Raw genomic sequence first — 12347 nt, 5'->3', positions numbered from 1 at the left:
GGTAGTTTTACTGATTCAATACAGCACAGTAATCTACTCTTTTCAGCACACAATAGTTTCAGAGATGCCAAGACTATCAGAGATGTCACTTTCTGGGAGAATTCAGTGAACTACTGCAGTCTTAATTCTTGAATGAATCTTCCCCATGTGACAGCACCATTCCGACATCAGAAAGTACACATATGCTTTTTGTATGTGTTGGTGGCAGGAGAGAAGAAAGAAAGACTTTGACTAAACCACATGGAGACGGCCCAGTCAGATCACGGGGCTTGAGTCTTGTGTGACTTTCCCCAAACACCAAAATACCACTCAGCCTTCTAAGTTGCTCCAAAAAAGATACGGGTCTATTTGAGGTCGCCGAAAAGTCTCAGGAAGATAGGCTTCATAGAGTCGGTTTGCCTTTCCATTCCCCATCTCTTGCATGCACTGCAATCAAAGAGATGGGGACACATGGAATGTCAGATGAGAAAAGAACTGGAAAACTCACCCAACTGCAGCATTTTACAACTGAAGGACCAACCAAACAATGGCAGAACCAAGATCTACGTGCACACCTGATTTCCAGAACACCATTCTCTCCACTGCCAACCATTTGCCCCCATGGTTGTCGTTCCCACCTCCCTCCCCGAGTTCTTTTTCTTGAAAGATTCATCTGACAAGATGCATTTAATTCAGTAATAATTCAAGATCCCATTTGAGGGCCCAAGACACATTAACTACCAATCAAAATGTCTACTTGATAGGCAATAATCAGTACCAAATCAGGCAGGCAATAATTGGGCAATAACTACAATTCTGAGTTTATACTATTAATTAATCTATTCAGCTTTATTACCAATAAATGTGTTTCCCATGAGGCCTTTGAAATAGATTCCTTAGCACTTGTGAGGGACAAATCCCAAGAGTTTTTAAATCTTCAAATTCCCAAATACCTCTATGGCATGTAATTTCCTCCATAAGATAAAATAAAGTGTAACTGAAAAATACAACTAATCTTTTAGACTTTTACTGAATCAATAAAAGCAGTCTAATTTCTAAAGCCATTTTCTGGTTAAGAATAACCTCTTATTTCTATTGCCAACTTTAGCAACTGTTTTCTTTAGATCCTTTCTCCACCCCCCAAAAAAGAAAAAACAATTTAATTACGTTTAAAAGTTTCAAAGCAGGAAGAAAATAGACAACAATGAAGCCATATCACGGTGCAGATCTTAAGCCATCTAGTCTCACTAACTTAAGTATCTCATCCCCAGCCCAACAACCTAACAGCAAGCAAGATTTGCATAGACATTTTAGCAATAAAATATTGCAAGTCTAGAAGTTGGAGGGTGTGTGTGTGTGTGTGTGTGTGTGTGTGTGTGTGTGACTATCTAAAACTACAAATGTTAGATCTGCAAATGCTAGGGGTCTCATAAAATAATCCAAAGATCCCCTTTATACCTTGGGGGTATACCCATGGGATCCTAGACCATAGACTATGTTTTGAAGAAAGTAAAATATAAGTAGAATAACTTGTATCTTAACTATAAAGATTACAAATTTCTCTATTAAGGTATAAGAATTTGACATATGTGTTTGACAACTAAATTTTCCTTTATTTTCACCTTTGTGCCCAGTCTGACTGAAATTCATCTGGAACTGCTCTTACATGGAAATATGAGAGCAGCTGACATACTGTTGGGCTATTTAAGTACCTGAATCTGCTCTTGAGTCCACTGGTCGAGGTTAACTGATTTTACCCTGGATATGTGCACCCCCAGATTCCTGTGGATTCCAGCACATCGAATGCAGATGAATACACCAATGTTCCAGGAGGCCCATCGTGGCCCTGTGAAGGTCGAGAACAGGGCATTAAAATACAAATTAAAACAACATTCAAGGCCCAAGCTGGAATATTTAGATTATCAGACATTTCTGCTAGAACATAAATGAGAGAATTGTTACCACATTCACCTTTTTTTATTGATTTTGTTCACTTCTCCATGGATCGACACTTTTTTTTTAAGTTTAGTTTAAATTTAAGGGTACAGTACAGTGTTTTTTTAGTACATTCACACAGTTGTGCAACCATCACCACTATTTAATTCCAGAGCATTTCAATCACCCAAAAAGAAATAAACTCCTTAACAGGCACTCCCCATTTCCTCTCAACTCCTCCCGCCCCCCCCCCCCCCCCCCCCCCAGACCCCTGGCAACCACAAATCTCTCTCTGTCTCTATAGATCTGCCAATTCTGGATATATTATGTAAGTGGAATTATACAATATGTGGGCATTTGTGTATGGAGTGGCTTTGTACAGTGTCTGAGAACATGACTGTTAGAATGCAGAGTTACTATACTGTTACTTATATAAAAAAATATCCCAGGGGAAAAGTGCAAATTCATGTCACATTCTATTTAGTAGCTTACATGAATAACCTTCTCTCAAGAAACATTTCAATGGTGGTGGGGCCTGGATTCAATTTTCCTACTAGGAAAAAAGATACAGACATGCCATGCCAGCCCAAGTCTCAACCTGAAATTTAAAACTTTATTATCTTCCCTTCCCCACCAGGCCTATAAAATATGCATCCTGATTAACTTAATAGCATCCTTTCCCTTTGAGCTGATGTCCCTACTTTACCCAACTACACAATTATCTCAATTCAAGACTGTCAAATAATAAAGATGCTTATTGCAATAAAAAAGAAATCTCAGATATAAATTTTAATAAAAAGAACTTGCCAACTTTGCTCATCCTAATAATCACTCTGGAAAATCATCAAACTCCTCTTTATAATTTTTATACAGGAAAGAAACAACTTGCTTTTATATGATACCCGCCAAAAAAATTACTGAAAGTCACTAATATTTCTTTCTCCGTCATTCCACTAGAAGAAATTTGCCACATAAAATAAGCACGCTATCCCAGTTAGAGGTTGCATTGAAGAGTGAAAAGACACTCACTGATTTTTTACAGAGATAAATGGGGCCTGTGTTTGGAAGAACCAAGGGCACCAGACTTCAATTCTGCCAGACACAATCACTTGGTTGGTCTGCAGGTTTTGACAGCAGGGTTAAAAAAAGAATTTTTTTTAATATTTATTTATTTTTGAGAGAGAGAGACAGAGTGCAAGCGGGGAAGGGTCAGAGAGAGAGGAGACACAGAATCTGAAGCAGGCTCCAGGCTCTGAGCTGTCAGCACAGAGCCCATCATGGCTGGAACTCAAAAATCATGAGATCATGACCTAAGCCGAAGACGGATGCTTAACTGACTGAGCCACCCAGGCGCCCCTGACAGCAGTTTTAATGAAGCAATGCTAGAATCGTATGGCAGAAAATTATTCTTAGAAATCTGAATTCACCATTATTATAAATAAGAATGTAATTTCTTTATAGCATTCAGACATTCTGAAAAATACTACAAATGCAGAAAGCTCAAATCCACCCTATAACCACCAGGTGGTGTTCTCTGCCTGAGATTTTATCCCAATAACGTCTTACTGCTATTATCTTGATAGGCTCAGATTGATCTTCAGCCCCTTGAAACCCCTAGATTGATTTGCATAGTAGGCCTGCCATATAGTTAACACACACAAATCATTAACACACATCTTTCAGTGGCAGGGAGCTATATAAAAACAAAATGAAAAGCCTAAACAGATGTGAATGTGGTTTCTTAAGGGTGTGGTGTGTCTACTTTGGGCTATAGTTTTCATAAAGGAATTCAGATAAAATTTAAGTTATATAGGATTAAAAATGGGACCAAGGGTGCTTGGGTGACTCAGTCAGTTGAGCATCTGGCTCTTGATTTTGGCTCAGGTAATGATCTAAGGGCGGTGAGATCAAGCCCTGCGTCGACTTTGCACATGCACCCACTTTCTCTCTCTCAAAAAAAAAAAAAAACAACAAAAAAAAAAAAAGAAAAAAAAAGAAAAAAAAAAACAAAGAAAAAAAAACAAAGAAAAAGAAAAGAAAAAGGGGGACCAAAAGCTAACATTTCATGTTTCTTTACCATTTTCTCTTTGCTCTAGATTCTAGAACTAATGACGAGATAGTTAAAATATATTTGTTTCCTAACACAATCAAAAGCCACAACACTAATTAAAAGTTAGCTGTGGAATGTTCTGCCGTTTGCTTCCTGGCTCTAAGTCCAGAGGGTGATTCCCAATCATCTAAGTCACTGCCACTGCTGTGGACTTTCTCCAGCTCTCATTCCAGAATACTCTGGAGCCACTGACGAGGCCTCAGTACAGAGACAATAATAATTAATGCAGGCAATAATATTTTCATGAAAGTCAGAGGACAGCCTCCTCTTCTCCCCTCCCACATCTCTCCATAACCTTTTCCCAATGAAATAGTAACAGTTCTAACTTGGCCACTCAGCATCCTTTAGTGTTCAGCCACTAGATTTACTAATCAATAACTGCATGCTCCATAAAAGATTATGAAATTGCAGAAGAGGAAAAGACAAAAGACAAAAGTTACTTTATATGGCTGAAAATGTAGGGGAAAGGTGTCGTTATTAAAAGTACAATCTATACAGCCAGAAAAAACTTTGGTTTGAATGTCAGCTCCATCAATTATTAGCTGTGCAGCCTTCAGAGATAATTAAATTTTCTAAGCCTCAGTTTCTTCATCTGTAAAATGTGTATCTCACAGAATACAGACGGACAATATGAGAGAGCCCCACGTAATAACATGGTACAGAATGAGATTTCCAGAACCCATCTCCCACTCATCTTCACTGTAAAGGCTGGTTAACTCATTCGTATACATATACGAACACTATGCCCCATCACAGAATGCTTCTTTTTAGACAGGAATATGAGTTCCAGTCCTAAAATGTCAGAACCAAAATTGACTGACTAAATACCCCAAAGAAGAAATCTACCCTGGATCCCATTTCAAATCTTCTAAAACACATGAAATTTTAACCAGCTTCATCTCCCTGAAAATATTCTTTGAAAATACGCTATCTAAACCCCCACCTATTCCCCTTCTCTGCTTGACTCCCCCACCCTGCCTTTGTGCCCACACATGTCTTCATGATACATGCAAAGGCCCAAAACTGTCAACCCGACACGCTTGGATTGCACAGTACCTGGTACTGGTGCTACCAAGGCCTGCCTACTTAAATCTGGTAAACTTCATTGTTCGATACACACTGGTCATGGCAATGAAGGAGAAAATACAAAAGATACCACTCCGAAGCTGAAAATGGAGAGAGACTCTGAGAGGCAATATTCGGAACTATTTTGAAAACAAACAAAATAGAAAAGCAATATAAATTGATAGTAATTAGCACAACACAAGAACAAGGTCATGGATAAGTGAACATATTCCACAGGTGCTTCACAGCAGACTCTGGAAGCATTAAACAGTGTTAAAATTAAATGCAATCACTCTGCAATAAGCAATCATGAAAATTTAAAAAGTATATGAATTTGGTTGATCTACCAAGAATTTGACTGTAGTTGGTACTAGGCCAGTATCGGGGAAATCTAGGTTTACACTGACTAGTTGCATGTGTTTTGACAAGTCTCTCTAGGGCTTATGTTTCCATTTGTAAAATGTAAAGCATGTAATTAAATACTATTTACGTTCAACTACTGGACAGGTTCTACATACCAACTACTGCTGCCCTGCTGTAAATTTCTTTTGCTACTCCAACTTCCCCCACCACCAAAGCTGCTAGCCTTAGTGGGTTCTGGGCTTGAGAAGTCAGCAGAGAGAAGAAAACTAGAATTACAGATAGCTTGAAGCTACTATTATGATAATTACAGCTTGTTGATCTCTAACCTATAGAGTTCCAAACAAATAAATATTGAGCAAAAGAAAAACACACTGAGTGCTTGGGTGGCTCAGTTGTTAAGCATCTGACTTGGGCTTAGGTCATGATCTCACGGTTCATGAGTTCAAGTCCCACATCAGGTGAGCACAAGCCCCACTTCGGGTGACCCACACTTCTCTCTCTCTGCCCCTCATGCGATTCTCTCTCTCTCTGCCTCCCCCCCCCAAAAAAGAAAAACACACTAATAAATTGATGGCTACCCATAGGGAGACTTGTTAGCATCATGGAACTGTTGAAAAGCTCTTCAACAGGAAGGGTCAAGGAAAAGAAAATCTCTTTCATCTTACTCCATCCAAGCCCTGTTGAATCTACCCTGGAAACTCCCTGAATCTATCAATCTCTACCTAAACCTATAAGCATTCATTCTTGGAGCATTATTTGCTGAGTACCTACTATGTGCCAAACACTCTGCCTACCTAAGTACTAGGGATACAAAGGCAGAGACAGTACAGATGAGATCCCCAGATTCAAAGAGCTCACAGACTAATTGGTTTCCAGCCTCCCGCCAGAATAAACTTTCTTTAAAAAAAAAAAAAAATGTTTATTTATTTATTTTGAGAGAGTCCTTATTTTGAACATTCCTCCCCACCTCCTTGCAAACGAGCAGGGGAGGGGCAGAAGAGAGAGGAAGACGGAATGTGCTGTCAGCGCAGAGCTGGACTGGGCTCTAAATCATGAACTGTGAGATCATGACCTGAGCCAAAATCAAGAGTTGGATGCTTAACGGACTGAGCCACCAGGCACCCCAGAATCTTTCTAAAACTTAAACCTGTACAGATCAGAAGCCCGAATATTAACTTTACACGTGTCTCATATATAGGTGTGAAAATGTTAACTGGTGCAAATTTTCTGAATGGCATATTCCAAACTGAGCTCTCAGTCTTGACACAAAACCTGCTCTTCCTCCATCCTTCTTAGGGTCTTAGTCAGTTACACCTCCACCCATTCAATTGCATCAGTCAGAAATGTACACTTTTCTCCTTCTATCCCCATATCTACATCATCACCAAGATCAAAATATCTTTCAGTTCAGTATCCCTTCTCTTCATCGGCAACCCTATTTCTCTAATACAAAGTCTCCAGACTGCCTGGACTGGTGCAATAACCTCCTGATGCCTCCCCACTTTTATGTTCTCTTCTCCTCCAGCCCCAAACCAAAACCATTCTCCACAAAACAGCCAGCTTGAACTCTTAGAGAAGCAAAAGGGACCTTTTGTAAAGGGCCACGTAAAACCCTTCTGTGAAAGGCTTCCCTCTCTCACTGTGGGATTAAACAACAAAATCCTTAACATGGTCTCCAAAGTCCACGTGATCTGGCCCACGCCTACTTCCCCAGTCTGTCAACTCCAATACCAGTCTTCTTTCATTTCCTCAAAGCACTAATACATTCCTTACGTGGCTTTTGGCCTTTACACACTGACCCCACTGCCTAAAAAGCTCTCTCCCCAACCACCATCTGCCACTTATAGCCCGGTCAACTCCTGTATCTATCAAAGATCTCAGCTGAAAAGTTTCTTCCTCAAAGGAACTCCTCGGCCTCCCAATCAAAACCAGAGAATAATCTCTCTTCCATCTTTTCTTCTGGTTTTTGCATTTTATTACAGACAGTGTCAAACACACAAAAGCAGAGTATAATTAACCACCACCTTCTGCAATTATCAACCTCTGGCCAATGTCTTTTCAGTTATACTCCCACACACTTTCCCTTTCTCCCAACCGTGGAACATTTTGAAGCAAATCTCAAATATTATACCATTTGATCTGTACATGATTTGGTGTAAGTCAGTAAAAGATAAGGACTTTTTAAAGATTATAAACCTTCATTTACCCTTTAGTTTCTTAAGCTGTACAACATTTTGTCATGTTTTTATTTGTGCAGCTGTGTACCACCTCTTTTCCACTAGACTGTAAGTGCCACAAGAGCAGACAGCAGATAATATTTTAATTTTAATATTTTAATATGTAAAATACCAAAAGATATTTTTTTCTGGGGAGTAGCGTTGTGAAATATCTATTTCCTTCTCTATATTTTTATGTACTTGCTGAATGGTTTGCAATGAACCTGTGTTACTTCTGTGATGAGAAAGAACAGTACAGGTATTTTAAAAACAGCACAGCCATCCATGCCTCCTTATTGGCTGCAAGAGAGTTTGAAACTCCTTAACATGACAGATAAAGCCCTCTAAAAGCCTGTGCTTTATACATGCTGAGGAAATCATCATTCTGAAATTTGCCACGCGCTCACACCTGTTTGCCTACACCATTCTTCCTACCTGGAATGGCTTTCTTCTCATTCCCTGCTTCACAAACTTCAAATCCAGTCCAATGCCACCTCCTCTGTGAAGCTCTCTAATGGAATAAATCTCGACCTTATTTATGGCTAATAGTGTCTATGTACTTTGCTCTTCTAATACTCAATATCTTATTATAGCTAGTTGCTTACGGTCTCTCTTGCCCTAAATAGAATGTGAGCTCTAAAAGGCAAGGACCACACGCCTTCATCATTTACCCCAAATACTTAGCACAATGCAAGCAACCAGTGTATCCAAAACTAATATTTTTTTTTTTTTAATTTTTTTTTTTCAACGTTTTTTATTTATTTTTGGGACAGAGAGAGACAGAGCATGAACGGGGGAGGGGCAGAGAGAGAGGGAGACACAGAATCGGAAACAGGCTCCAGGCTCCGAGCCATCAGCCCAGAGCCTGACGCGGGGCTCGAACTCACGGACCGCGAGATCGTGACCTGGCTGAAGTCGGACGCTTAACCGACTGCGCCACCCAGGCGCCCCAACTAATATTTTTTTAAATGAAGTCATCAATAAGATAAAAGTAATATAATTTTTTTTCCTGTTTTGCAAAATGAAGGGAGCTGTTTTCAAACACCTTAAAGGTGAAGCTACCACACAGAAAAGGGATTAAGTTACTTTGGTGAGGCTCCAAAGGCAGAGCTAGCACCAGTGAGTAGAAGTGGATTTTAGCACACTCTGGGGAAGAGTTCTGAAACAATTAAGGCTGTGTGAAAACAAATGCAGCCTATCCTGAAATGGCAGAATCCAGTTAAGTGCAGGTGTTCAAGCAGAGGCTGGATGATCCTTTCTCCGGGACGGCAGAGACATGATCCCTGCATGATCTCTTCTACTATCATAGTTCTATTAGCTGATTTGTAGGTAACGGTGGGGTTCCTTCCTGCTTGGCATTCAATGGTTCTGAAGATGCAACATGAGACAATCAATTTATGAAGATGTTAAGGCTCGATGAACTTAAAGAACTGAGTCAAATTCAGTTCACGGAGCTTGTGACCGGCACTGAAAACTGGTTTGAATGTGATACACACATGAGGAAGAAGCCAAATCAACAAACTCTGGATTGAAAACAGGTTATTTCTCTTTGACTTGGCCTGTCATTAACTCCAACATGAAATTTGGGAGGCAAAGTGATGAAGATGCAGTGATTGTTTTAAGAACAATTCTAATGATAGTTACCTCATTTCCACTCACCATATCCCTTCACCCCCTGTTTCACTACGAAGAAGAATACACAGAAAGGCCAGTGCTTCTTGGAGAAATTAAGTAAGTCTGCTGAGAGGTATGTCTACCAGCCTATTTTCACCTATACAAGAGAGAATTCACTTAGTTCCTTGTTCCAAAATAACAATAAACAGTAACTTTGAACTTCTGTAAGCACGAACATTTTAAGGAACCAGCACATCAGAACAAGGGCTTACTCAATCAACCTCTGCTCTCAGAATGTTCTGCAAGAGAAGTTCCTTTCCATCTGGTCTCTCTTGCAAGAATGTTATTTCCTTTTTTCAAAATGAGACACCATTCACATTCATATATTTGAAAGAAAAACGGAAGTTAAGCTTTTTAAATGTTTGAGACAAAGCAAATTTAAACATTTCTGAGCAATTAGAGAATAAAGGTAAATAGTCCCCAAGAAATGTTAATTTGGGAAATCCGAGGTAGAAAGAACCTCAGAAGTCACTAAGTCTAAGCCCTCACTGAATGTGGGCAATCCTTCTTCAGGTGACCACCTGGGTCATCCTTGAACAACTCCAGTGCTAAGTCAGTTATATACCATTTCAAAAGACAGTCACTTTTACTGTTAGATGGCACTCATTATTAGAGATGCCTTATACTGAGTCCCATTATTCTGCATTTTTATCTCCTGGTGCTACATCTACATTCCTCTCATATTTACATAAAATAACACGGTATGCAAGATAAAGACGTGCAAGATATGGGGCGCCCGGGTGGCTCAGTCAGTTAAGCATCTGACTTCCGCTCAGGTCATGATCTCACAACTCGTGAGTTCGAGCCCCATGTCAGGCTCTGTGCCGACAGCTCAGAGCCTGGAGCCTGCTTTGGATTCTGTGTCTCCCTCTCTTCTGCCCCTCCCCTACTCCCACTCTGTCTCTCTCCATCAAAAATAAATAAACATTGAAAAAAAAGACACGCAAGATAAAGACGGAAGTTTGGAGATTCTAGTAGAAGATAGCAGCTGTCATACACTCAACCAAAATATGAGATAAGTGAACCAACTCAACTCAGGACATCAGTGATAAAACAGAGACAGCAATCAGCTTGCTATGACATCAGTGGAGATGAAGCAGAGCAACATTATCCTCCTACCAGGTAACCAGAAAAAGGTTAGTGAAGTACAACACTGCTAAGTACTCATTGATGAAATGATTGGTCAACTTAAAATGGCTTTTCTCTAAAGACATTAAAGCTAAGAAATCAGTAGGGAAGCAGACACTCTTCATCTTTCTGTACGTGTCAGCAGTGCTTACAGACCTGGATTTGCCTGGACTTTGCTCAGCCCTGGGCAAGGGAGGACCAAAAAATTAAATACAACTGAAAAAGAGCCTATAGGAATTACATAGCCAAAGGGCCCAAAACAGGGCACATGTCTATAGCTGAGTGCAGCAACTTTCCTCAGCAACTCTATACAGTGGCTATTCATTTCCTTTAAATCCTAGCAAAAACAGTAATTGCTCTGAACTAGTCCAAAACATGCTTGTACATATCTCATGTTATTTACTTAGCCCCTGCTATCCACAGAGCTAAAAATATCGGTTATCTAAGCTGTACCACAAAATCAGCTGTTTGACTTCAGGCAAGTCAATTCACTTCTCCAAGAGTCAATTTCCTTACCTAGATTAGAGTATCTCTGAAATCTACCTCTTCTAAAATGTAGTAACAGTATCTCTAAAATTCACTGAACTACTCTGAAAAGACTATACTCTGAAAAGTATACTCAGATTATACTCTGAAAAGACTATAGGAAGGGCAGTTAACTTTTAGTAAATGTAGGTTCAAGGTCCACCCCAGTCTTATTTTCCTGGTCCATAGTAGGTAGGGATTCACTGTAGGTTAGGCTATATAACTCATCCTATCTGCCAGTAGATAACTAGTGCATACTTAGGTGATCTTACTGGTAATAAAGAACTACCAAATCAACCAACCTGTACCATTATTATTCAAGTCTTCAGAACAATTCAGAAGGGAAAGGGCAGGGTCCTAGTTTGGCCTTTTTCCTGCCCCCCCTCCGAAAAGGACATTCTGGCAAGGTATGTTCTGATGATGTCATTACCCCGTTCAAAGACATGTAACTGGACCTTCGTGGTCAAGTGAACTCCAAAATCCTAAGTGTGGCTTAAATTCTTGCCTGATCGGGGCCCTTCTAGAATCAATTCTTATTACCCCTCTCTTCACCTATATATGCCAATGAAGACATCACTCCCCCCTTAAAACCATATACACAGGTGCCAGCTGCTATGTTCCAGCCTCACAGAGAAATGTTGGAGGGTCAATCCTACCCATAGACACCCAGAGGCCTTTTTCACACTCAGGGACAGGACACAGACAGAGGGACTCCTGGGCGTGGTAAGTCCCTGATTCCAAACAGAGGGCCTCCTGACTGCCACAAAGTGTCTTTCCAGCCAGTCCTGGACCAGCTGTTCTTGGTGGTGCTGTCTGAAAGCTTGAGACAAGGCCCAAGTCTCTTGGGGTTTCCCTGGGAGGTTCTGGTATGTGCTGCTATGACTGTTTTTATAGTAAAGAACAAACATATTTTAAGGAGAGGAAAAGAGTTAGTCAAAAGATTTTCTGCCCGGGGTTGAAGAATCTCATAAAGTCAAGGAGAAGATTAGGCTGATTGCACAAGCTGATGGCTCCAGTGGAGGCTAGTCTTCTGATATTATAAACACAGAGTATGACAAAAAATACAAATCTAAATATATCCACCTCTTCACTTTAACACACAATAGGCTTTCTCAAAAAAAGAATAGAAAAGTGAGCCCCCTAAACTTTCATTTCATGCAGTGATGACAGCTTGCCTTCGAGGACACACACGGTCACTCAAAGATACATTGAAATCTCTCCAATTCCTAGAGACTGGTGCCAAAACACTAAGAGCATCTCAGAAGAATGTAGAACAACTTCAGAGGGAAAGAACGGATGGTGTGGTTGAAAACACGCATCTTCAGGAAAGCCTAGAGTTGCTTTTCCAAGAA

The 12347-nt window shown here is 40.2% G+C and overlaps 1 protein-coding gene across 2 annotated transcripts in view; it reads right to left on the bottom strand.

Annotated features, from left to right (window-relative positions):
• SMAP2 (small ArfGAP2) overlaps positions 1–12347 on the bottom strand; it is a 54624-nt gene that overhangs the window by 14805 nt on the left and 27472 nt on the right. For both annotated transcript variants that reach the window (XM_042949468.1, XM_042949467.1), the window contains exons 2-3: positions 1692–1825; positions 341–426 (exon numbers count right to left, since the gene is read on the bottom strand). In XM_042949468.1, coding sequence (XP_042805402.1) covers positions 341–426; positions 1692–1825 — 220 coding nt within the window. The remainder of the gene's footprint in view (positions 1–340; positions 427–1691; positions 1826–12347) is intronic.

The sequence above is a fragment of the Panthera leo genome, chromosome C1 (assembly GCF_018350215.1).
Source record: "Panthera leo isolate Ple1 chromosome C1, P.leo_Ple1_pat1.1, whole genome shotgun sequence".
Taxonomy (NCBI): domain Eukaryota; kingdom Metazoa; phylum Chordata; class Mammalia; order Carnivora; family Felidae; genus Panthera; species Panthera leo.
The sequence above is the reverse complement of the archived record's forward strand: the minus strand, read 5'-3'. Positions and strand labels throughout refer to the sequence as shown.